Source organism: Bipolaris maydis (assembly GCF_028858645.1).
Source record: "Bipolaris maydis strain C4 unplaced genomic scaffold PSV08scaffold_15, whole genome shotgun sequence".
Classification (NCBI taxonomy): Eukaryota; Fungi; Ascomycota; class Dothideomycetes; order Pleosporales; family Pleosporaceae; genus Bipolaris; species Bipolaris maydis.
In genome coordinates, this window is record NW_027093871.1 from 1,252,942 (window position 1) to 1,276,398 (window position 23,457).

The 23,457-nt window shown below is 50.4% G+C and overlaps 7 protein-coding genes across 7 annotated transcripts; 3 read left to right on the top strand and 4 right to left on the bottom strand.

Annotated features, from left to right (window-relative positions):
• Positions 1-80: 80 nt before the first annotated feature.
• PSV08DRAFT_210199 (uncharacterized protein) lies at positions 81-5,760 on the top strand. The gene is made up of 3 exons (XM_014225751.1): positions 81-570; positions 731-4,351; positions 4,400-5,760. Exons 1-3 carry the CDS (start codon positions 223-225, stop codon positions 5,606-5,608), a joined length of 5,178 nt encoding a protein of 1,725 aa, XP_014081226.1. The 5' UTR covers positions 81-222; the 3' UTR covers positions 5,609-5,760.
• A 768-nt stretch (positions 5,761-6,528) lies between these two features.
• On the bottom strand, positions 6,529-8,821 carry PSV08DRAFT_210203 (heterokaryon incompatibility protein-domain-containing protein). Its single transcript, XM_066092084.1, has one exon. It carries the CDS (start codon positions 8,806-8,808, stop codon positions 6,571-6,573), a length of 2,238 nt encoding a protein of 745 aa, XP_065948158.1. The 5' UTR covers positions 8,809-8,821; the 3' UTR covers positions 6,529-6,570.
• Positions 8,822-10,033: 1,212 nt separating this feature from the next.
• On the top strand, positions 10,034-12,099 carry PSV08DRAFT_412471 (uncharacterized protein; the record flags this gene model as incomplete). The annotated part of the gene is made up of 4 exons (XM_014225754.1): positions 10,034-10,120; positions 10,179-10,358; positions 10,405-10,696; positions 10,748-12,099. 4 exons carry the CDS (start codon positions 10,034-10,036, stop codon positions 12,097-12,099), a joined length of 1,911 nt encoding a protein of 636 aa, XP_014081229.1.
• Positions 12,100-12,296: 197 nt separating this feature from the next.
• Positions 12,297-13,351, bottom strand: PSV08DRAFT_381563 (uncharacterized protein). Its single transcript, XM_014225755.2, has 2 exons — positions 13,124-13,351; positions 12,297-13,071 (listed from the first exon to the last, which is right to left on the bottom strand). Exons 1-2 carry the CDS (start codon positions 13,335-13,337, stop codon positions 12,311-12,313), a joined length of 975 nt encoding a protein of 324 aa, XP_014081230.1. The 5' UTR covers positions 13,338-13,351; the 3' UTR covers positions 12,297-12,310.
• Positions 13,352-14,342: 991 nt separating this feature from the next.
• PSV08DRAFT_334095 (mitochondrial 37S ribosomal protein mS37) lies at positions 14,343-15,033 on the bottom strand. The gene is made up of 3 exons (XM_014225757.2): positions 14,835-15,033; positions 14,679-14,758; positions 14,343-14,621 (listed from the first exon to the last, which is right to left on the bottom strand). Exons 1-3 carry the CDS (start codon positions 14,968-14,970, stop codon positions 14,535-14,537), a joined length of 303 nt encoding a protein of 100 aa, XP_014081232.1. The 5' UTR covers positions 14,971-15,033; the 3' UTR covers positions 14,343-14,534.
• A 266-nt stretch (positions 15,034-15,299) lies between these two features.
• Positions 15,300-18,380, top strand: PSV08DRAFT_412472 (uncharacterized protein; the record flags this gene model as incomplete). The annotated part of the gene is made up of 2 exons (XM_014225758.2): positions 15,300-15,687; positions 15,740-18,380. The coding sequence occupies 2 exons, from the start codon at positions 15,300-15,302 to the stop codon at positions 18,064-18,066; spliced, it is 2,715 nt and encodes a 904-aa protein (XP_014081233.2). The 3' UTR covers positions 18,067-18,380.
• Positions 18,381-18,875: 495 nt separating this feature from the next.
• Positions 18,876-23,122, bottom strand: PSV08DRAFT_412473 (adenylosuccinate lyase). Its single transcript, XM_014225760.2, has 4 exons — positions 21,657-23,122; positions 21,490-21,603; positions 20,280-20,550; positions 18,876-20,220 (listed from the first exon to the last, which is right to left on the bottom strand). The coding sequence occupies exons 1-4, from the start codon at positions 23,108-23,110 to the stop codon at positions 19,090-19,092; spliced, it is 2,970 nt and encodes a 989-aa protein (XP_014081235.2). The 5' UTR covers positions 23,111-23,122; the 3' UTR covers positions 18,876-19,089.
• Between the last annotated feature and the right edge of the window lie 335 nt (positions 23,123-23,457).

Sequence of the window (23,457 nt, forward strand, 5' to 3'; positions counted from 1 at the left end):
CACTAAGCTTTAGTGCAGACGCGTCATCACGTGCACAGGACTACGCGCTCCGCGTTCGCTGAGAGTTAACCCCATCGGCTATCCGCCTTCACACTCGTTTGGTTCCGCCGTCCAACGCTCTCGCCTCGCTCTTCAATGCAAACATTGTGTGATTTATGCCAGCAAATTGCTCTACGATAACTGCAACGCACAGTCTAGACCCCGTGTGGCCGTTTGTGCACTATGAATAGTGACGAAGACAGCGCGGCGCTCATGGCCGCTTTCAAGAAAAGGACTCTACCCGAGTCCATGCCCAACCCCGCACCAATGCAGCCTGCAAAGCAGCCTTCGGAAGCAGCCTCATCTTCTCCAGCCGTTTCATCATCTCAAAATGAATCTGTTATACCTGTCCACAAATCCCCAGTGAGGCGTAGACTGCAGTGTGTGCGCATACCACCAGTCAGGATCAATAGAGCAGAATACACATACTATGAGCCAAGCGATGAAGTTGAGCGCATTGTTCGGGAGATATCTGGAAAGCAAGGAGAGATAGCCTACCAAGTCAAGTTGTCTGGAAATGGCGTTGAACAGGTAAGTTTGATGTCAATTGAGAATCGCCCTCTCACAGGTAAAGGCGGTAGAAATGCCTTTCACAATACATAGGAGCGGTCTGGTTCCTACCGCCACTATCCTTCCTTGCCCACCTTTCTACACATGATATTCCTCTCGATATCTTACTAAGTAAACTCAGCTCTCTTTTGACAAGCTTCTCCTCCTACCTGGTGGCTCAGAAGCACTGCACGCATTTGAATTGCACGACAATTCCGGTGTGACATCGAGCGCTGACGACGACGATATGAAACTGCGGGCTAGATCTTCAAAAGTCACCAACAAGGATTTTGTAGACATCTCAACGATTCCCATTTCTTCCTCGGAAGACGACGACCAAGATGGGCCCGCAACGGCCTCACGCACACAGCGACATGGTCGCGTACGGACACTGAAGCGCGGCGCTCGCTCGCAGAGATCCTCCAGAGCCCACTCACTGAGTAGCGGCCTGGTTGCACTATCCACAGACGACGAGGACTCCGACGTTTCCGGCAGAAAGCAGAGAGGCCGAAAGCGCAAAGGCGCACAAGAGCCGATACGCCGGTCCACGAGAAAACCAGTACAAGTACAGGGCTATAATGAAGAAGAGGAAGAGGAGGACACTGACAACTCGAGCGCTTCTGACATTCTCCATTCTGGTTTGGGTGCTGGCCGAAAGCGCAAACGACAGTCCTTGCGCACTGCCTATTCGGAAAAGGTCCCTCGTGTAGGCCAGCGACAGTCTGATCGGGCAACACGAGCAACAAACAACATGCAGGAAGCGGGCATGGATGACATATACCGATCAGATTCAGAGCCAAAAGTGGCTGCCCAGAAGATGTCAGTCGTCCGCGAGGTGTTCGCAAAACTTCCCCGAAATCACCCCTTCCGCGGGCGCCACGCAGAAGGCTGCGAAGTGTGTTTTGATGGGCCCAACGTTGCACCTCTGATCTATTGCCAAGGCTGTTCATTTGCGTACCACAAAAACTGTCTTGGCAATCGATCTACTCGGGATCATCTTGTGACAAAGATTGGCGACGAGGACTTTGTGTTGCAGTGCAAACGATGCATCGGCTTCTACAAGATGAAGGATGCGACAGCCCCAGACCTCTCCCGTTGTCAGGACTGTGCAGTATCCGGCGCCTCGTGCCATCCTTTCAGGAGTCGTAAAACCACTCAACAAGAGATGAAGGAACGGGAGGAGAATGACGGGTATGATCCGGTAGTCGACGTTCGTTCTGAATTGATCAACAATGCCAACAATGTCCTCTTTCGATGCACAAAATGCTCTCGAGCATGGCATTATCATCACCTGCCACCTATCTCTCCCTATGCAATGGACGTCAGTCGTGACGACGAAGAGCTTGCGGACGAGCGATTTCGCGAATACTCTAGAAAGTGGCTTTGTAAAGAGTGCGACGAAACCAACGACCGGAAAGTCGGTGCAATCGTCGCCTGGCGACCGTCAGATGTCGAGTCATATAGGCCAGGCATACCTTGCGAGCGGATCTGCGAAGACAACAAGCAGTATCTTATCAAATGGGAAAACAAATCTTACTTTCAAGCAGCATGGCACTCTGGAGCCTGGACCTGGGGTGTTACCGCCGGAATCCAGCGAAAGGCTTTTTTCAAACGTGAAGAAGGACCCAAAATGCACACTACAGACGCCATTCCTGAGGAGTACCTCCGCATCGATATCGTTCTCGACATCAAATACACCAGCTATGTGGAGATCCGTAGCGAGGAAATTGACAAGGCTCGCATTAAAGAGGTGGATCAGGCTCTCATCAAGTACAAAGGTCTCGGATACGAAGACGCCGTATGGGAGAGCGTCCCAACACCGGAAGATGGCGATAGATGGCTGGACTTTGTCACTGCATACAATGATTGGGTCGCGGGCCGTTATGTGAAGTGCCCAAAGCAAAGTGCCCTCAAGGCACGCCTCGACAAAGTGCGCAGCACACCGTTTGCAACGTTGGAGCGAGAGAAGCAGCCTGACAATCTCGTGGGCGGAGAACTGATGAAGTACCAGCTGGAGGGGCTCAACTGGCTCTACTACAAATGGTATGATCAAAAGAACGCCATTCTTGCCGACGAGATGGGTCTTGGAAAGACAATTCAAGTCGTTGCTTTCATGGCAACACTCGTCCAAGAACACAGCTGCTTTCCTTTTCTGATTGTTGTACCAAACTCCACTTGTGCCAATTGGCGACGGGAAATCAAGCAATGGGCACCGTCTCTCCGCGTCGTTGCATACTTTGGCTCGGCCAAAGCTCGTGAAATGGCCTACAAATACGAGATGTATCCCAACAATGCCAAGGACCTACGATGCCACGTTGTCGTGACATCGTACGAAGCGGCGGCCGACGATAGTTGCAGGAGGTTCTTCAGGAGCGTAAACTGGGTTAGCCTCATCGTTGACGAGGGTCAGCGTTTGAAGAACGACAAGAGCCAGCTGTACTCTGCTCTCACGGCAGTGCGTGTGCCTTTTCGTCTGTTACTAACTGGAACACCGCTTCAGAACAATGCCAGAGAGCTCTTCAATCTGTTGCAGTTCCTGGACGACACGATTGATGCTGCCGAACTCGAAGAAGAGTATGCGGATATGAACGCGGAGAAGATCAGGGAGTTGCACGATCAAATCCGTCCCTTTATCCTTCGTCGGACCAAAGCAAAGGTGTTGACCTTCCTTCCGCCTCTGGGTCAGATCATTCTTCCAATATCCATGAGCCACCTTCAAAAGCAAGTGTACAAATCGATCTTGTCGAAGAGCCCTGAGCTTCTCAAGGCACTCTTCACCACTGACAGGCAACTCAACCCCCGAGAGCGCAGCAATCTTGGTAACATTCTTATGCAACTGCGCAAATGTCTCTGCCATCCATTTGTCTACAGCCGCGAGATTGAAGAGCGAACCGACGTTGCTGCTGTATCGCATCGCAACCTAGTCGAAGCCTCTGCCAAGCTCGGTCTTCTGGAACTGCTGTTGCCAAAGCTCAAGGAGCGTGGCCACCGAGTCCTTATTTTTAGTCAGTTTCTCGATATGCTCAACATCATTGAAGACTTTCTCGATGGCATGCAGCTTGCATACCAGCGACTTGACGGGACAATGGGTTCGCTCGAAAAACAAAAGCGCATTGACCAGTTCAACGCCCCCAACTCGCCTCTCTTTGCCTTTCTGCTCTCCACTCGTGCGGGTGGTGTTGGCATCAATCTTGCAACTGCCGACACTGTCATCATCCTGGATCCAGATTGGAACCCACATCAGGATCTCCAGGCCATTGCCCGAGCTCATCGCATTGGTCAAAAGAACAAAGTTCTTTGTCTTCAGCTAGCAACCCGAGCCTCAGTAGAAGAGAAGATTATGCAGATGGGAAAGAAGAAGATGGCGTTGGACAAGGTGGTCGTTCAAGATCTCGACAGAGAAGACCCGGAGGATGAGGATGTTGAGTCGATACTCAAATACGGTGCAGCAGAGCTCTTCAAAGATGATGATGCAGACCATGACATTCGCTATGACGACGCATCAATTGAAAAGTTGCTGGATCGCAGTCAGATCGAGAAGACGCAGACGGGCGAAGATGATTCGGCCGAGTCACAGTTTGGATTTGCGCGCATTTGGGTGAATGAGAAAGGCACCTTGCAGGACGACTTTGATCTGGCAGACGAAGAGGTGGCCCCAGATCCTGGAGTTTGGGACAAGATTTTGAAGGAGAGGCAAGCTGCAGCGGCCGCTGAAGCACTCGCGCGGGCTGAGGCCATGGGTAGGGGTCGGCGGGCCAAAACTGTATGTCATGCTTTGTTACTTGTGTTGGCAGGAACTAACTTAATACAGAATGTTGATTACACCGCTGAGATGAAAGATGCTGACCGTCCCTCTGTCGCCGGAGAAGACCATTTCGAAAACAACCTCGGTCTTCCACCCTCTCCTATCAAGAAGTCGAAGAAGAGGCGCAAGGTCAAAAGAGATTCTGAAACTGACACTGACTTCCAAGCCGAGTCTGAGGATGAGAGCGAGCCTGATTCGGATAATGAAAGCGCCAACGCTGCTCGAGAGCTTGGCAATGATCATCATCAAAACACAACAAACACTGCCAACTCGTCGTTATACAAGCAGAACGGCGCAGGTGCGTCCAATGTTTTTTCAACTCAACCCTCAAGATTTCCCGGTGCCTCCATTCCTCTACCATCTACATCCATGGCGGCCCTACAACCACCGAGAGGCGGCTTCAAGGTTTCTTTCAATGAGTACAGAAAGCCTGGTAGGAGTACACAACCAGATCATTTCCCTTCTTCATCTACTGATGCCTCGAGCTTCCAAGATCCGTCCGGCATGGCCCATGTTTCCTCTGATCCGTCTCGGAAGGCACCAAAAGTATCAAAAACCAACAGGACCTCAGCCAAACCGTTCCAGCGTGTACAGCTTCCGATCCGGAATCCCCTTGCGTTAGCATATGGTACCTACAGCCGTTATTCCTGTCCAGCTTGTCTCAAAAACCATCCACAAGGTGCTTGTGAGCTCAAAGTCGCAGGTGTCGAACACTGTGGCTTGTGTGGTCTAGCACACTACGGTTACTCCCGGACATGTCCGCACATCAGATCCGAAACCCAAGTTCGTGAAATGCTAGAGGCTCTCAAGAGTTCACCAGAAGACAAGGAGCTCGTAGATGCAGCAGTCAAGTATCTACGTGGCGTCAAGGGTACTCTTGTACAGCAGAAGAAGAGAGACAAGGAAAAGGCAGCTCTTGCTAAGGCTCAGTCCATTCCACCGCCTGGATACCCCGGCTCTGGGCATCTGCCAAACAACACTTATCCTCAGCCGCCCAACACTACTGGTGGGCTCAATTCGAATGCTCCGCCTAGTCACGGTTTTTCAGGACCGCCAGGTGCACAAACAGGTCACAGGGGTGGCGTTGGTCAAGGCCAGGGTATGCACACACAGCAGCAGCAGCAGCAGCAGCAGATGATCCAGCAGATGCACGGTCAAGGCTACAATGACCAGCAAGTCGAAACTGCGCTGAAGGGCTTCCTGGGCAATGTCTAAGCGTGCAGTTCTTGGGATTTGTGGTCTTTGAGTAGGAGGGGCAACTGTCATCTGGATATCCTCGTCAGGGAATAGTGATGTTGGCGTTACTGCCGAGGCAGCACGAGTAGGTGTTTCTCCGTGTTTCATATATTCAATAGATTCTCCACATGCATGGGCCAGACTCGATGCTTGGCCTCGGGTCAGGGATGATTATTCCAGCAGAAGCATATGAACAAGGAATGTAGTGACTATGCAGTTCTTGAAATCCACGATTCTCTCGTATATGAAGGTGAGAAATTGATTCTGCGCCCGCGCTAGTACATACCTGCACACACAAAAAAGGCGCACAGTGTTGCTAATTTTTTTTTCCAGCCAGTTTTTGGTACTGTGACGGCTTCTGTTCCATGCGGCAGTGCCAAGCGAGGATATCGACAAGTCCGCAAAAGATCATAGTACTCAATAATGACATTTGATTAATTCTATTTTTCCGGCACATACCGCCATAGTTCGTTGAATATCAGCTTCTCCCGTGCGATCCGTCAAAGCTCACGGTGCCACGTTTGGGTATATTTGGTGGTGTTGCCTCGCGTACACTACTGTTTGCAGGAATCACGATTCTATTGCAGCATCCCCTACTAGTGCAGTTATTAACAACTACTAACAGTTATTCGTTATTCCTAATCCAGTTACCAAGTTTTATTAGAGCGCGCTATTTTAACAGTTGCTGTCTTGAAATAGGCTGCTACCAACAAAGGGGCGTTAAGCCTCTTCCCCTTACGCCGTCTCTTCTAACATATAGGTCGTGCGTGCGTCACGCATTAGTGCATACAGTGGATGACAGACAGTGTGGTATCCTGCTACAATGAGAAGAAAATAAATAATTGAGTGTCCCCGCTAAATTATTCACATCAGCTTTGTGAGCCGGTAGCTATAGAAAAGCAGAGATTCTCGTAGGTTTTGAGATATGAACACGCAAATTATTAGATGAGATGCAGTACTGTCTCGCAGAGATCACCCTTATCTCGTAGGTCCAGTGCTTCGCCCTTCTGCAGTCCGTCAACATAACACTCACCTACAAGGCGATAGCAATCAGTCAGAGGAAGAACATGGCTTTCCCCAGGTACATGCGTAAACTCCTTTGGTTTGCTCTTCTGAAACAGTTTCCATCTCTTCGACAAGTCTTGGAGTTTTTCGGCTAAGCCAGTGGAAGGATTAGGCTCAAGATCTAGCCACTCAGGACAGTCGGTTTCTTTCGTCATTTTCCGCACAACAAAAGGTGTTTTTCCACCATATAGTACGCATAAATCGTCTCCTGCTCGTGTAATCGATGGCCCAGAGCCAATGTATCCCGTTTCAGTTACGAAGATGATCCGGTCTAAACTCACAAGCTGACTAAATCTCGCAGCCATGAGGTTCACCCATTCCCACGTCTTTTCAGCTAGCTCACCCTCCACAAAAAGCCACTTCTCCACATCTCTATCTATAGGACGACAGACAGTGCTGAATCTTGGCAGTGTGCCCGGTTCTTCGTCTTCTACTAATAAAAGGCCAGCCTCCCAATACGCACAAAAAAAATGCCCCGGCGACTCGCCTCCACGCGACTCGTGTCCAGCCAATATTCCTCTATACAACCTGTAAGGAGCACCTTGGATGATTATCTTCGCAAATGCTTCTCCTAGAAGCGGATAGCGATCGGGGATACCAGGCCTCCATATAGCGTCCCACTTGATGGCCAGCCATGCTTTTACGACAGCGCGGAAACAGTTCAAGGGAAAATCGGAAAAGGGATCGTGAGGAACATCCAGCAGATGGGTAAATACCTTGGCAATCTTATCGACAACAATGCCTTTCAGGGAGAGTATGCGGTCGTCATGAGATTCAACGATATACGGCTCAGTGTCATATGTTGTTTGGGAGCCCAATATGGTCCCGAGTTGCGCAAGGGTACGGTAGGTATCATGGGTTGTATCCCACTTCGGCACCCAAGAAGATCGTTCACCATCCCAGGCGAAGTTTCCATCGTCGTCACGGTCGTGGCGCACTTGACTCAAAATATACAGTGTCGGCTTCTTTGTCAAGGAGTTGGGCATCTCAATGCAGTGTCTTGTGACGTCACGGAAAACAGCCTTCCAGTCTCGGGTGTAGTCGATGCGTAAGCGGGGGAACTCTTCAAGTGTTAGGCCTTCAGCCGATAGGCCCAATACCGCATAAATCTTGTCATGGGGTAGAGTGGAGTTGAAACTAGATATCCTGTCGAGTCTGTCCGCCAGGGGTACATATTTAATCCTTCGACATAATTCGATCATGGTGAAATTGTGCGATGCACTAAGTCCAGGAATCTTGCTTAGGCAATTATGGGATACAAGCCAACTTAGTACCTGTGAAAGTTGGCCCCAGCCTAGTCTCGCATCCTTTCCCACCATCAGTAGCGTGTGGTCTACACCTGATGCTTCCTGGATAATCCATACGCGACTGAACCATGGCCTGTTTAGGAATTTACTCAAGTAATTCCATTCTGGAGAATCAACCGTAGGGAGACCAATCGAGCTTTGATCTGTATGAATATTTACCAGTATCGGATCCTGAGGGAAATCTTCATAACCCTGTTTTCCTACTGTATCTTTACCCCGCACAATTCTATGTGCTTTCTTCAGGAAAGCAATAGCGTTAATTGCAGCGTCGACTTCGTTATTGTCGTTTCCAGGTCCGTCTAGTATCACGTCGCCCAACCAGACGAGCACCCTTGCACACATTGTGTATATATCCTTCATGCGCATCACCTGAATATTCTTCTCTTTAGTATCCTGTTGGTTGATACATAGAGCATCTACCCATAGCAGTTTAGCTTTTTCCGTATTCCTAATTCTCCGTAAGGCGGCCTCTAGATTGCACGTCACTTCGATTATCTCGCCATCCATTTTAATCTGCTCTTTAACGCTAGCGTAGCCCCACACATAAGAAAGTGCATCAAAAGCACCTGAGACTTCTTTTAATGAAACAGTAACAAGCTCGCACTGTATCATATCGCACGCAATACAAAAACTCTCTTCGCAATTGCTTTTGATGTCATCCTGGTAGTTGTGACCTCTCCTGGGGAGTATAGTTGTGGGTAAGATTCTTAATACCCGGATTTCATCGGCTTCAAGAGGTGAGTAGGTAGGCTGAGAAACGCTTTGTGCCCTGCATCGCCTGCAGCTTGGGTTGGACAAGATTGACATGTTTTTGATCGATGTTCTGATAGCAGCTGTTTTCATGAACCTATATATATTCCTACAAGGGAGGCTGTGCTGGAGCAACGCCCGGCGTCTATTTAGGATAGAATTTGGGGGCCAAAAGGCTTTCGACCTATTCGCTGAATTCGATGCGATAATCTACACCTATGTCATGATCGCAGTGATACGGGTTATTCTTTTTGACCTTAGACGGGTGCTATATCCTACTAATACGCTCCGATTTGGTCAGTTCGGTTGCTAGTCGATAGGCCGTTGGAGGCTGCCAATGGAGTTACAAGGTATTCACAATCTCAAATCCAATGTGGCGGCACAGCCTTCCCAGCGTCTTTTTCGCTTTTAGCATAAGATCTAGCAAGCCACCAACACTAGTGTTAATAGTTAGTCTAGATTTAGGAAAACGGCTCACAGCACAGTAACTAGATACAGACATATTAAGTATATTTGTGTCCACTTTGCAAGAGATTGCTCAGCGGTACTTAAGCAGTTAATCGGCGGATTAATAGTCAGGTGGGTGACCACTGGCGAATACCCGCTGTCGTATGTTTTTGTTTTGCAACTTTTTATTTTTGCCTGCTTCGCGTGTCACGTGGGCATGGGCCTTGGGATTTCGGATTTCTGCACCCTGGAAACGGACACCAGTGCTGTATGTATTTGCTTTATCTCACAGTCCACACTCGTGGCTGATTCTGGTAAGAAATCGAGATGATGACTTTATACTTTCGTCTCTACTGTGAATAGCCGAGGCCTTCGCTTTAGGTCAACCTACATCTACAATTGAGCTTGATTCTACTCTTATGATTTGTGGCCTCCTCCTTGTATAGTGAATACACTTGAACTTTCTCAAAATTGCACCTCTGATTTTTACCGTTTAACCCCTTCACGCTCTTCTTGCCTGATTGGCGCCTTGGGAATGAATGAAAATGGAACAAGTGTCAAAGAGCGAGGTTGGTTCTTCTCTGCCACGTGACGACGAAAAGGAGCGCTAAATCGCTGCACAGGCCATTCAGACTGCCCGCCTACGTCAGCCAGCAGGCGCGCCGACACAATCCGCTCCACATATAAAATATCGATAGCGTGGTTGACTATGAGGCTGTACTAGTTCCAATCGATCTGGATTTCTTATTCATCGCCCCATTAACTCGTCGGCCTGCTGTCTGACCGAAGTAGATCTACAGCCGTAAGCCGATAGTAACGTTGCACCACAGCCGCTATGCTGCCAGAAAAGAAAATCGACTCGCTTGGCGCGCGTTTGGAGCAGTTCAAGGAACGTGATCAGGAAAGACGGATTGATTTGGACGTAGGAGAATATCGATATCCGCTTACTTGCCCCATACTCCACTAACCCCCTTACCCAGAACCTTCTCGTCGAGTATCGTCAATTGCTCAACGAGTACAAAGTACTTAAGAAAGCCTACGAGGACATGGTAACCAATACTATTTCGAAGCCATTTACAGTGGGAACGCCTACTGTAACTGCAGCAAAAAAGCCAATAGATTCCTACGTCCTTGTACTAGTCGATGGAAATGAGTACATTGTGAGTTTTCAGCTTTGCATGGAAAGGCTTGTCTGACTCTGCACAGTTCAATGAAGAGCTCATCCGTGATAAGGAAGAAGGCGGCATGCGCGCTGCTCGCAAGCTCGATGATGCTATAGAAAAATATATACAAAGCATATCACAGACTGTCCCCAGACGCGTAATTGTCCGCATTTACGCCGATCTCACCAACTTGTCCAAGCAGCTCGCAAGATTAAAGTTGACTGGGATGGAGAAGCGATCTCTAGCGTCTTTCACTTCCGGTTTCACACGTGCCCTTAGTCTCTTCGACTTCATCGATACCTTGGATGAAGAGGGTACCAGGATCAAAATCAGAGGTATAATTACTGAGCTCTCAAGACAAATATCAGACGACTAATGTTCTGCAGACCAATTCAAGTTTGCGTCCGAAGATGCGGCCTGTAGTCACATTCTGTTCGCGGCCTGTAATGACCCGGCTTATCAGTCTCTGCTCGTATCCTACAATGGTGCACGTGACAAGGTCACACTCGTACAGGGCGGCAAATGGCACGCAGAATTTCATCAATTCAACTTGGAGGTGACCCAGTTCCCCACAGTCTTCAGCTGGTCTGGAATTTCCTCTGTGCCACCAACCAATAAACCGGCGACGCCCACTCCGCCCAAACCAAAAGCGCCATTGCAACAGCCCATACTGAAACCTGGATTAGCAGCTCTACATAAAGAATCGTGGAGACGGAACGATGCTGTGAGTATAGCAGAGTCTGCATCCGGTCGCTTATCTCCCGCACTGACAAATGGACCACAACCTTCCCATGGGAGCTCATGGAGACGTAACGGTCCGGTGAGCGCAACAGAGTCTGCATTTGGCGACTCATCACCTGAAGAATCAAATGACTTTGTGGAGCCCGAGCCTGAGCCCGCCCGATGGGACAGTCCACCCCCACGCGACCAAGCACCACAGAGCATGCCAACTGGACCGGCCAAGAAGAAACCGGTGTGTAGACACTTCCAAAAGGGATTTTGTCGCGCTGGTGGAAAATGCAACTTCGCACACGGCCCCGTCAGTTTGACTAGCAGTGTCAATAGTGGTGACGGCGGCCAGGACTCCAAGCTACTTCTCAGCCCAACACTACACGCTCTCTCAGGATCATCCTGGGCACAGGCTCCCGCAGAACCACCTCAAACTCCCCAAGATTTACAAGCTCCCCTGGGTGATCGAAGTGGAATCTCTTCCGTCCTTCCCGAAGAGTCTGTACCAGGCTTCATTCCCGTGAACAAAAACCTCCAGCGCCTCGACCCATACTACCCGCAACCCTCCGCACAGGACTGGAAGGCATACAACACGCGTTTTCACAAGGCCAAACCGTGCAACACGTTTCATCTTGAGGGCAATTGCACAACTTATGACTGCAAGTTTGACCATAGCGAGCTTGACGCACAAGTTAGGCGCGTACTCGAGTATGTTGTGAAGCGCACTCCGTGTCCCAGGAAAAGTGGGTGTAGAAGGAAGCACTGTATCTTTGGGCACTTGTGTCAAAAGGAAGATTGCAAGGGCCCCAGGCCGACAGGGCAGAAAAAGTGTTGGTTCAAGCCTGATCAGCATTTCTTGCTTGAGGATTGTCGGCCGATAAGTTTTGTGCCCGCAGAGGAGGAAGAAGAAGAAGAAGAAGAGCGTAGTGTGATAGGCGGGGGATATGATGGAGGCAAGGGGAATGTTGGCGACTACCTTGGGATGGAGCAGGTTGATCTGATGTGGTAAGTTGAGGAAGAGTAGATTGGTCTGATGATCGTACTTTTGTTGCTTTTGTAAAGGAGAGTTGATGGGTCCATCCACGGTAGTATATGATATTCATAGTCTGCGTGAAGCATCAAATGTCATACATTGTTATGAAAGCATTTGCTTGGATTGGAAATGGCGATACTACGTACAACTCTGATTTGGAAACAACAAAACATGCTTCCTATTATGTTCACTTCTCTCTTGTCGGCGCTTCAACGGGTCTCTGTGTTCCATCCATCTCAACAACACCCACGCCATCCCCCATGCAAATCTCCCTCTCACATGCCACCACCCCACACTGCTGATCCCAAGCCTTGTCTGTATCTTCATACACAGCAGCATGATATTCCACCATTGACTGCTGCTGCTGATAGCATTGCGTATTTTGCCCCTTCAAATTCCTCCGCCGCCTCCACGCCAGAAAAACCACAAAAGCAAGGAAACAAACAAAGACGCAAGCACCAACTGTACCCCCTATCACTGCCTCCAAGCTAGTTTTCCTCCCTTCAGAAGAAGTCGTTGTGTCTTTGTCTTCCGCTACAGCAGGAAGAGTAGGAATTCCGGAAATAATTTCCCTCATAGTCACAGTCGCGGTAACAGTTTCTCTTTCTTCTGTTTCCTTATTACTCGATGACAACATCCTCATACCCGGGGAACGATACGCAGTGCTGGTAAAAGCTGTTTCGGCGCAACCATGCTGTGTCATTACCATGTTGTCGTAGATGAAGTTCCACTCGTAGCATTCTTGTGCGGTGCTCGAGGTACATTTTACAATTGCCTCGTTAGATGAGCAAGCGGTTTCTGTGCATGAGGCGGTCATAGCGGTGAATGCGATGCAGGAAGTGGGGAGTGTGCAGGGGGTGTTTGACGCTGGGTCGCAGCAGCCGTGGATGCCGAAGTAGGTGTTTGTTGCGCATGTCTGAGTCGGGTTTTCGCATGTTACTGGGCTGTCTTTTTTTGAAGTGAGTAAGTTGGTAGCTTTGAGTGGGCGAGGAAGACCGACCTGGCGATCCGGAGACGAATCCGCATGTGTAATCGTGTCCACTGGCCTGGCGCTTGAATAGAGACAAGGGCAGCTGCGCTGCTGCTGTTGGCGCGGGATTCCATATATCCATTGAAGGGACGAAATGTGTAGGCTCTGGTGTCGCTCTTAACAGCGCTACTGCGTTTGCGATCGCTGGCGCCAGAGAGGCGAGGGTGAAGAGAGCAGTCGTCATTATGTTTACATATGCTCGGGAGGCTATTCTCTCAAGGCGATGTCGATATGGCGAGGCAAAGGCAATAAGATAGAGGGTACATAAGTAAGCAGTATGGCGGAGAGCCTGCGGCGGCTGAGCGCAGTGAGAGGGAGGAAGGATACCTAGCAACACGTGCTGCGGCCAGGGTAGCTCCAGAGCTTCCCTTACCTATAGCAATCGGGTCATGTCCCTGGCGATCCAATCGAAAGCGGTATCGTGGTGCGATCATGAGGAAATGTCACGGTAGCATGGGGGTAAGCGTCAGTATGAGCATGCAAGGCATTCCTCACCCTCTCCCCAATCACACCTCGGCTATCCTGTCTTGGGCTAGACGATAGAGTAGCTGGCCACTGATGGAACGAGTAGGTTGTATATTTGTGCCGGATTGGGACAAGCGTAGGATTGCGCACTGGTAGAGGTAGTGGTGGTGGTGTAGAGTGGGAGGGCCTGAGCGTGCATGTGGCGCAGATCAACAGGACGTAAATATAGCTAAAGTGGGCATGTTGAGCGAACGGGACACAGCATGTCCATGCAAAATGACGAAGACGAGTACTGCTGCAATAATTCCCGGATGGCTGGAGGTGATTTGTGGCATGCCTTAGTGGGCATCGACATGCAAGTAAGAGGCTGAGGCAGACAAAGAAGTGCTCTGCACTTGGGAGAATGTATGAGAATGAGTTGCATTGCCTCAACCAATACACGACGATTCGCAAGACGGGCGCTGTTGGAGGGTCTTGAGGGATGAGCCGTAGTAGAATGTGGTAAGCGCTGGCCCAAGACAGAACAAACAAAGCCACAAATGGTCGTGCGCAAAGGGCGGACCTTGGAGTTTGGTCGCACAAGCCTAGTTTTCGTGTTGGGCCACATGAGACCAAGTAACCAGCCTCATGTGGCTGATTGCGTGAATGGCCTGGCCTGGCCCGGCCTCTTCCTTGCTTCACAGTTCCGCGCGTTAGTCAACACGTGATTGTAGCAAAGGGTTCCAAGTAGAGATTGGTCTCAAGACTCAACATGTGCAAACGTCCGACTCTTCCTTAGCACGACCTATCTACAGCCTTCGTCTCCATAACGCCAAGTGATGATCCAAAAGCGATAAAACTCCTCCATGATGCTGTTCCGTGCGGCTGCCGTGGCGTGGGTATGAGTAATGTACAAAGAGAATGAGATACAAGCCGTCTAGTTGCGCTTATGAGGGCCAACAATCTTGGGGTACATTCTCGAGAGATGGTAATTGATGTTGTTCTTCTTTTGGTTGGGGTCTCGCTGGAATGTTCATTAGAAACCACATTCATATCAGCATATAGAAGCGGGTGCACATACTGGAGCATCCATGCACTGGCGCAATTTCTGTTCAAGCTGTGCGCATGCTTGCATGCTGTAACCCGACGAAGCCCAGCATCCTATTGCAGACGTGTCAGCCCGCGCCGATTCCAATAACACATTTCCAATTTATACAATCCTCCAGCAAAGACATACCCAGAACTGAGGACATTGCGCCGAGGCATGGGTTCACCTCTGGCTTGTTTGGTCGTCGGACGCGGAGCTTGGGGAGTGGTGGGAGAGGGCGATGAGTGGCCGATTGAACGGCACTGCCTTGAGGCTTTGGGACCATGATTGTTGCAGAGTCGCCCGGGACGTGGATGGATCGCAATCAGATATTGTCGTTGTCGCTGTCGTCGTCAATCATCGGCGGGTCAAAAGTTTCCCACGGCGGGCATGGCTTTTGCTTGGCGTGTGTGGAGCTGCCCCGTCGTCATCCCTGCTTTACCTGTTAGCGCCGTATCTTAGCCTTTGTTTACATACATACAGACAGCGCATACTTGCACACATACAACACCAACCCTAGGCGACGATACTAACGGCCCTTACGAATACAGCCTCCATGTTTGCGCATCCTTGATTTTTCTGTCCGTGTAGCATTCTTTTCCCCTTATCCACGTCATGGCTCCCTCGCCGCGCAAACGCGCCACACCGACTGCCAAAACAACACTGTTCAACACCACCTGGAACGATTCCGATGCTGCCCTTTTCGATCCCAGTACCCTTCCTGTTGCCAAAATACCCCGCGCATGGGAGCGCAAGCAGGAGATCAAGCGCATTGGTCACGGAAAGGAGAAGAAGATCTGGCGGAGATTCAACCTGAGATCGCGTGTCGACAACACCCCCCAAGACGATGCTGACGACGAAGAGCAAGATGCGCTCTCTAGACCCGTCAAGAGGCGCCAGCACATTAGCCCCAAGGCTATGGAGAAGACTTCGACCAGGCCCAATGCAAAGAAGCGCGCTTTCAAGGCCACGCGCTGGGACCGCAGGAAGAGCGTGTTACCGAGTAGGCGTTTGACCAGTACATGGCTATGTATAATTTACTGACGCGCTTTCAGGGAAGCGAGCCACCCCTTTTGCTGACAACGAACCAACTGGCGACGACGAGGGAGAAGACCACAGTTACGACCTGACAGAAAGCGATGTTACAAGCTTCAACGAGCCAGATGAGGCCATGCAAGGCCAGGAAGAAGCATTCATGAGCCCAGTAGACGCGCACAAGACGCCTGCTTTAGCATTCAACTTGGACACGGCCACCACAGACGACCTTCCGGACCGCGAGAGTTTAGATGAACACCAGGACATGGAACAAGACACGGATTCTCGGTCTACCGATGATACAACGCTTGCCAATCTATTCCGTTCTCCTGCCAAAGTTTCTTACCCCGAGTTACCACAGATTGGAGCCATTGAGGGGGAGTCAGAAACAGGCATAGAAGACATTGCGGAGCAGCCCGAGGAGAATGCCAATGTCGACAAGATTAAGCTACAAGATCAAGATTCACATAGCATAGATCAGACCCCTGAGTCTCTCACTGAGATTCAGTACCCCACCTTGCCAACCAACGATACCAAGTCTTCTTCACCTCCACCGTCGCACAAAGAAGACCAGGCTACAACAAAGGACAATCCCGAAGCGGCATTGCCAACCGATTCAGGCGCAGAAAACCCAGGGGACGACGTAGAGGAGGACGACACACCGAGTCTTTCTGAAGAACGTGATCCTGAAGAAGAGTTTACGGAAGCATCTCTCCAGCTAGATATCCTAAGGGATTATCAGAAAACAATGCTGGAGACATCTGCTATGACTACATCAGGCGATGATTCCTTGTCCGAAAAAGTACAAGCTCATCAGATCACTGAAGGTGACTCCGAAGACGACTCCATGGATGATGAGGCCAGCCCTACTGCTGATGAAGCCGCCACTGACAGCGATTCTGTAACATCCGAGGACCATGCCATGGATGAGGCACCCACAGAAGACATTACAGATGGCTTGGCACTCTCGTTGAGCACGTCGAAACCTGCCTCACCTACGCCTCGAAAACTTCATTCGCCTCCACCTCGCCTAGCATCTGGCTTCGAAGATACCACTGTAACGGTCGCTTTCGATGATGACACGGCCATGCTAAAAGACTTTCTCAACCGTGCAGCCGCCAGCAAAGCCGAAAAGGCTGCCATCACCACACACCGAAGGGAGTCGTTGCAGAATCGTCGTGATTCGGATGTCGTTCGCCATGCTCTAGCCTCTCCCAGAAAGGCCCTTGAAGAGAAGGATCCCAACTCGCCAGCCAAACACAACATCGATTTGACGCTTGATTTTTCGCAAACACCCACACTGAGCGCACCTAGCGAGGCGCTGCCATCACCTACACCAGCCGCAACAGGGCCAGAAGATGCAGACGAAACGAACGAAAAGACTACGAGGCGCTCATCGAGAGCCAAGAAGTCGCGTCTACCTGCGCCAGCGTCAACCGGACCGGCACCAGCGCCCAAGATTGCCATCCGCCGCAATGACGGAAACGAAGTGGTTGTCCTGAAGAAGGACGATGCAAAGGTCCTGGCAGACTTGACCCGCGCAAACACACGCAAGAATAAGCAAGGCGCATTCTGTGTTACTGTTCGTTTGATGAAGGCTCAAATGGATGCAATGACCCTACCACCAATTAACGAGACTCCTAAAGAAATTGTCATCGGCAAGAACGTACGTTGGGACGAGCAGCTAGCATACTATCAAGAGAATCCGGATACTATCGCCAATGCCCTAGCCGAGGCAGAATCGCTAGCTACCCCAGACGAGCTAAGCTTCTCAGACACTGGGTCTGAGCCAAAGAAGAAAAAGAAGGAAAAGACGAGCAAGACTTCTACACCAAAGATCCGGAGAGTCAGGGGCCTAGGCACTGCCAACGGCACTCCAGCAAAGGGTTTGACCGCTCCATCGTCTCTCCTTCCGGAATCAGTACTAGAAGAAAAGGAAACAAGCCAAGACAAACCAACACAGCAAAAACACCCGCAAATACCCAAGCCAAAAGTGGCCAAGGCAAAGAAGATGCCCGTCGCACCCACCTCCATCGACAGCAGCGTTTCCTCAAGCGTATCCGAAACCAAACTACCATCTCTAGACGTAGCACCTGTTGGTGTACCATCCTCGTCTCTCCCCACACAGCGCAAAAGCCGCCTTGCTGCACCCAAAAAAGTCATCCTACCACAATTGACCGGCTCTGTTGAGAAAGAAAACTCCATCCGCGCCGCAGGCTTAACAGATGCTACGCCGAAGAAGGGCATCCCAGCACCGAAAGTCATGGTTGGTCACTCTGGTATTGCGACACCTACATCTACGGGTATGGAATCGGGCTTACCGCGTCGACGGGGGAAAAAGCATTAGGGTTACATGTCCTTGTTCACACTTGACGACTTCTTTTCTCTGTGCATATATACGTTTTGTGGGTGTTTTTGTTAGGGCTTTTTAAGAAGAGCATCGTATTTGTTGCCATTTGTATATCGTTCTATACCACTTCTTCATCTTTTCATGGTTTGGGTAGATTCTCAGGGCGGGTTTAATCGCCTGGCGTTTGATGGGGTTGACTCTTGGGAATAGGGAGGGAGAGTCATGTAGAGGAGTTCCTTGGTCTGTCTTGTTTATATGGGGTTGTTTGCATAGGCGTGCACATTAATGAATTATGGTATATTCTTCTTTGTCTTTTTTTAACTCTCAAACATCTTTCACTGGTCCAATATAGTTGTTGGCAAGGACATTTAAACACAACCCCCTTTTTTTTCTCCATTACTTTACCACACTCTCTGTCACGAGAACTCATCATATCCCTCTAGAATTTTTTTTTTAAATCTCTAGCCCCTTACAAAACCAAGAAGAATATAAGGTTACTGGAAAGCAATTCAATGTCGAAATTAATCTCTTTACGATTTCAGAGACCGCAAAAAGGAGTGTTTAGGTTTAGGTGCCTAAGAAGCTTTTTTGAACCTTTTCCTTGATTAATACATACTTTAAAACGATTTTCGTGAGATTGTATTCAGCTGCTTTAGACAGCCCTCTAAGTCAGACAGTACAAATAATTGAGATAAAAGTGAAGTTGTTTAACACCCTGACTTGGAATATCACCGATTATTCCCCTGATACAATCGAGGACTTAAAAGCAGGCAGCAAGTGGAAAATCGCGTCATTCAGAAGAGATTTTATCATGATAAGTTTCATTACTTTTGCTCACTTGCTATGGAGCTGCTTTGAATCAAGCTTCCTTCCCTTTTCCACCATGCGCCTTTTCATAAAACCGAATTCCCTTTTCCCGCCATGCATTCCGCATCATAATACCGACCAGGCATTCCCGCGTTCGTATTTCACACGTTTCTCTTGACATCACATTTCCACTGCCCTCCATGCTCATGTGCCTCAGACATGCAACTCGCTGGTCTTGGTGTTCTCAATGTAGTCCTTGTACTTAGCCAAGTGCTTTTCGAGGTCACTGCACACCTTCTCAACAATCCGCTCGCTACGTCCGATATACAGCTTGCTATCCATCATCTCATCAAGCTCACCCCAAATGGGCTTGAAGAACTCAGTCTTGCGGATACGCTCAACGAGATCGTTGGCCTGTCCTTCATTCTTGACCTGATAACCTGCTTCATGTGACAGCACACGGATCTCTTCGTGGGCATCCTGGCGGGAAGCTCCCTTGGCAACAAGGCGCATGATAATAGACTCGGTAATCATGAAGGGGAGCTCTGCCTGAATGCGTGCATCGATTCGCTTGGGGTATACGACAAGACCCGAAGTCACATTGTCAAGCGAGAGCAGGATCGCGTCAGCGAGGAGGAACATCTCGGGAATATCCATGCGACGAACTGCTGAATCATCAAGGGTGCGCTCAAAACCTTGGTCCGCGTGTGTCTGAGCAAAGGCTGCGTGCTTTCCCAGGAGTGCGCGCGACAAGCTGGCGACGCGCTCCGAACGCATGGGGTTGCGCTTGTAAGCCATTGCCGATGAACCGATCTGGGTGGACTCGAAAGGCTCCTCGAGTTCCTTGTAGCTCGCCAGGTTACGGATGTCGCCGGTGATCTTCTTTGCGCTCGAACCAAGGCCACAGACTGCGTTCGCAACGATCAAATCAACCTTCCTAGTGTAAGTCTGGGAAGAGACTGGGTAGCAAGACGGGAAGCCAGTCTTCTTGCATAGCAATTCGTTGAGTTGATCGCATTTGTCGCCGTCTCCCTTGAAGATTTCCAAGAAAGAAGCTTGCGTTCCCGTAGTACCCTGAGCACCGCGAAGTAGCAAACGCTCGCGCACGCGTTCGAGGTCCTCAAGGTCGAAGAGAAGATCCTGAGCCCAATGAGCAGCACGCTTGCCGACAGTGATGAGCTGGGCAGGCTGAAGGTGCGTGTAAGCAAGTGCAGGCTCAGACTTCCACTTCAGGGCAAAGGAACGGAGGTTGGAAATGACCTTGGCGAGTTTGGGAATGAGAAGATCCAGAGCATCGCGCATCAGCAGAAGCTCGGCGTTGTCAGTCACGTAGCAGCTGGTTGCCTTGTATTTTGTCAGCTCTTGTGTCCTCAGTACCGACACTGTGAGCATGATCAACTTACTCCGTAGTGAATGATTCCTGCAGCAGCAGGGGCAACCTGACCGAAAGCGTGAACGTGGGCCATAACATCGTGCCTCCTCAGCTTCTCCTCGGCAGCAGCAACAGCAAAGTCCTCGTTGGTGAGAGTCAAATGCTCTCGCATTTGGGTCAATGCTTCGTCAGTGATGCCCTCGACGCCGAGCTCCTTCTCCGACTCTGCGAGGTAGAGCCAGAGTTTGCGCCAAGTTGAATGACGATTCTCTTTGGAGAAGAGGTGCGACATCTCAGAAGAGCTCCAGCGGCCCGTCAAAGGCGTGGTGTAGGTGCCGGAGGCCATGGTGTGTGGGGTAGTTGTAGGTGTTTTGTGGTTGACAGGTGTGGGTTAGCAGTGTACCGGATCGGTCCTTGTCGGGATAGGTAGGGGACCAGTGTCGAAAGTGAGCAAGGAGATGAAATTGAACCAAACCTCGGCGAGGAAGTGATTGTGAGAAGTGAGGATTGAAACTGCGTAGGAGCTCACTTAAGTAGTAGTGTTTGCGTTAAGCCCAATCTAGTAATCAGGGCAGCAGGTATATCGGCAGTGGCGTTCACTATGGATATGGAAAGCAATGTCCATACGTTGTGTGCTTGCGCCAATCGCGGTGAATTTACTTTCTGTATGTAGAATGTTGGGCAAGAGTGATGATCTCACGTGTAGTCAAAAAACTTTTGGACCTCGCTAGACCCCCACATTAAGCATTGCACCATTGGAAACGCCTCTCGATGGAATCGACAGTGTCGAATGAACCCATTGAACGCGGACTCATGCTGTTATACACGAATTTTCATGTGATTTTACAAAATTGCCTGCTGAAAACTTACAAAACACGCGCCGATGGAAAGAGTGCGGGATTTGCAAAATTCTAGGTGCAAGTAGGCGGTACCTGGGTGCCAAGAAAAAATATCGAAGGCGCACCCTGCAACCAACCCAACAAGGTGGCGCGAGAAATCTCAGATTTCTTAGGCTGTCCATGGATACCAGTCCTGTTGGATACGATTTGTGACGGGCCGGCGTTAGGAGGACAATCGGCATCATGGACATGCATGTATTCGACGGTAGTACTACTATGTACACACAGCCTGGACCGTGCTATCTCCCCTCCCCTTGGGTACTCCACAAAATTCTCTTCCCCAAGCGGGCGTTCATGCGGCTCTGCCCAACTCCACAATTATTCCCGTCTCCGCGGGCTTACAGTGCTGGCCCTCGCCACACGTCGCGATTGATCTTGAACAGGTTGCTCTGCTTGTGCGGGAGACTAATCTCGCGCTCCTTGTAGAAACCAGCTTCTTGGAGATAGTTTGCAAGCCTGCAATCGTTAGCATGGTGTTCCCACAAAGAGTTTCCTAGCGCAATGCTTACTTTTCGTTGTCGACCCTTGGTTCCAGCATGACTCTTTCAGTCCGGTTGTCCGCAAGCCAACAGTAGTGGACTAACGCGCTTAGCCATATCCTGATCCTATGCGGGCCCCGAAACTCCTGTTCGCCCACCAAACAATGAAAGCCTCGATCATAGTCACCAACCATAGGCAAATACTTGCCAAGGTTATCCTCCTTGACCCAGTAGATCTCAAAGTAGCCAAAAGGTTTCCCGTCCCAACATCCAATGACGGGGAAAGAGTTTTTCGACCGCAAGCCGTTCTTGAGAAATTCTTCTTGGTGGGACTGAGGGCCTGCTTCACCCCAAAAATGTGAGACGCGGGCATCGTTCATCCACTTGTGCAGGTATTCCACATCAGACATGCCATTGTTTGCCACAGAGGTCGGAGAATCAGGTGCGGTAGTGCCACTAAGTCGATGCGGATTAGGTACCTGGTCAGACACAGGGCCTTGATGACGCACTGCCTTTGCTGAAAGCGAAGCCACACGGAATGATAGGTATTGCCCAACGCTGGGAATGTATCTCGTGTATAGTACCTCACCCTGCCGCGGTGGCTTCGGACGTATGGGGTGGCGGGTATTGTTTGTGAAGACATACTGCGCTGGGGGCGGAGGATAGTAGGTGGGTAGGTGCGAGCTCGAGTGAAAAGGACCCGGTGCGGTGGGCGACCACAGGCCTTGCGAGATCTGATCCGTCTGCTGTTCTTTCTTCGAGTCAACTACAGCGGCGGGTGACGCCGGTCGTGAAGGATACGGTGAAGCTGTTGGAAAGGGTGTGGCCAACGGCGAAAGAGTAAAGAGGTAGATTCTGGGATCCAACTGCCAAAAGGTTCTCCGGCTAACGAACATGCGTGACCAGCCTTCGGGCGAGGATTCGTCTTGGGCGCAGCCCACTGTTGAGTCCTCAGTGGCTATGAGACCCATGCGCTCAAGCTTGGGCAACACGACCCTGCCCTTGAACACGCCTTCTCTGTTGATGTTGATGCGCCACTCTCCTTTGGGCTTTCCTGCATTGGCCGTGCTCTTGGACAGCGTGTTTGTGACCTGCAGCGTTGGCTCGGGCTGGTGGAAGTACCAGTACAGCGTCGCCCACAGCATCATGGCGATTTGGCGCGTCGGCGACGCAGCGGGCCTAAATTCGTTGCTACTCGGATTCGAGATGGACGATATGTATAGATGGTCTCCAGTTAGTGTTGGGCGCTTGAACCGATGCACACGACGCGGAGGAAATAAACCCTCTTCACCCTCCTGCGGCTGCAGCTGTTGCTCCTGTTGCTCGTCGGCAGCTTCATCTTCTGAATTGAGCACAACTGTCCAACCAGGCGGGAAATGCGAATGGGTTTGGATGTCGCTGGACTTGAAGAAAAGACCGCCAAATACCGGCGTTACTGTGAGGTTCTGGCCGTTGGGTAGGTGGACGACGTTGACAGGCGCCATGATGACGTTGGCGGGGTAGAAGAATGGACGAGTCGGGAGCGCAGACTACGGCCAAAGTCAAGGAAACGCAGGGAGCGGTTCAATCAGCCTACATGGCGTGAGACGGCGGAGAAGTCCAAGTGACTGATTAGCAAATCATTCCAAATTGAGCCCACGAGAACGTCTGGTCTGCAGGCACGCGATGTTCAAAAAAAAATGTGTCGCCTCCCGTCCCCAAGACCCGTGGCTGGTTCAATTGCCCGAGAACGGCCGGGCAAGGCTTGTTGGCTGCACGGCATTAGGGGAACATGGTGGCAGCTCTTGTGATGGGCAGCTATTATTTGCAGTCGAGGCTCGACAATGCTATG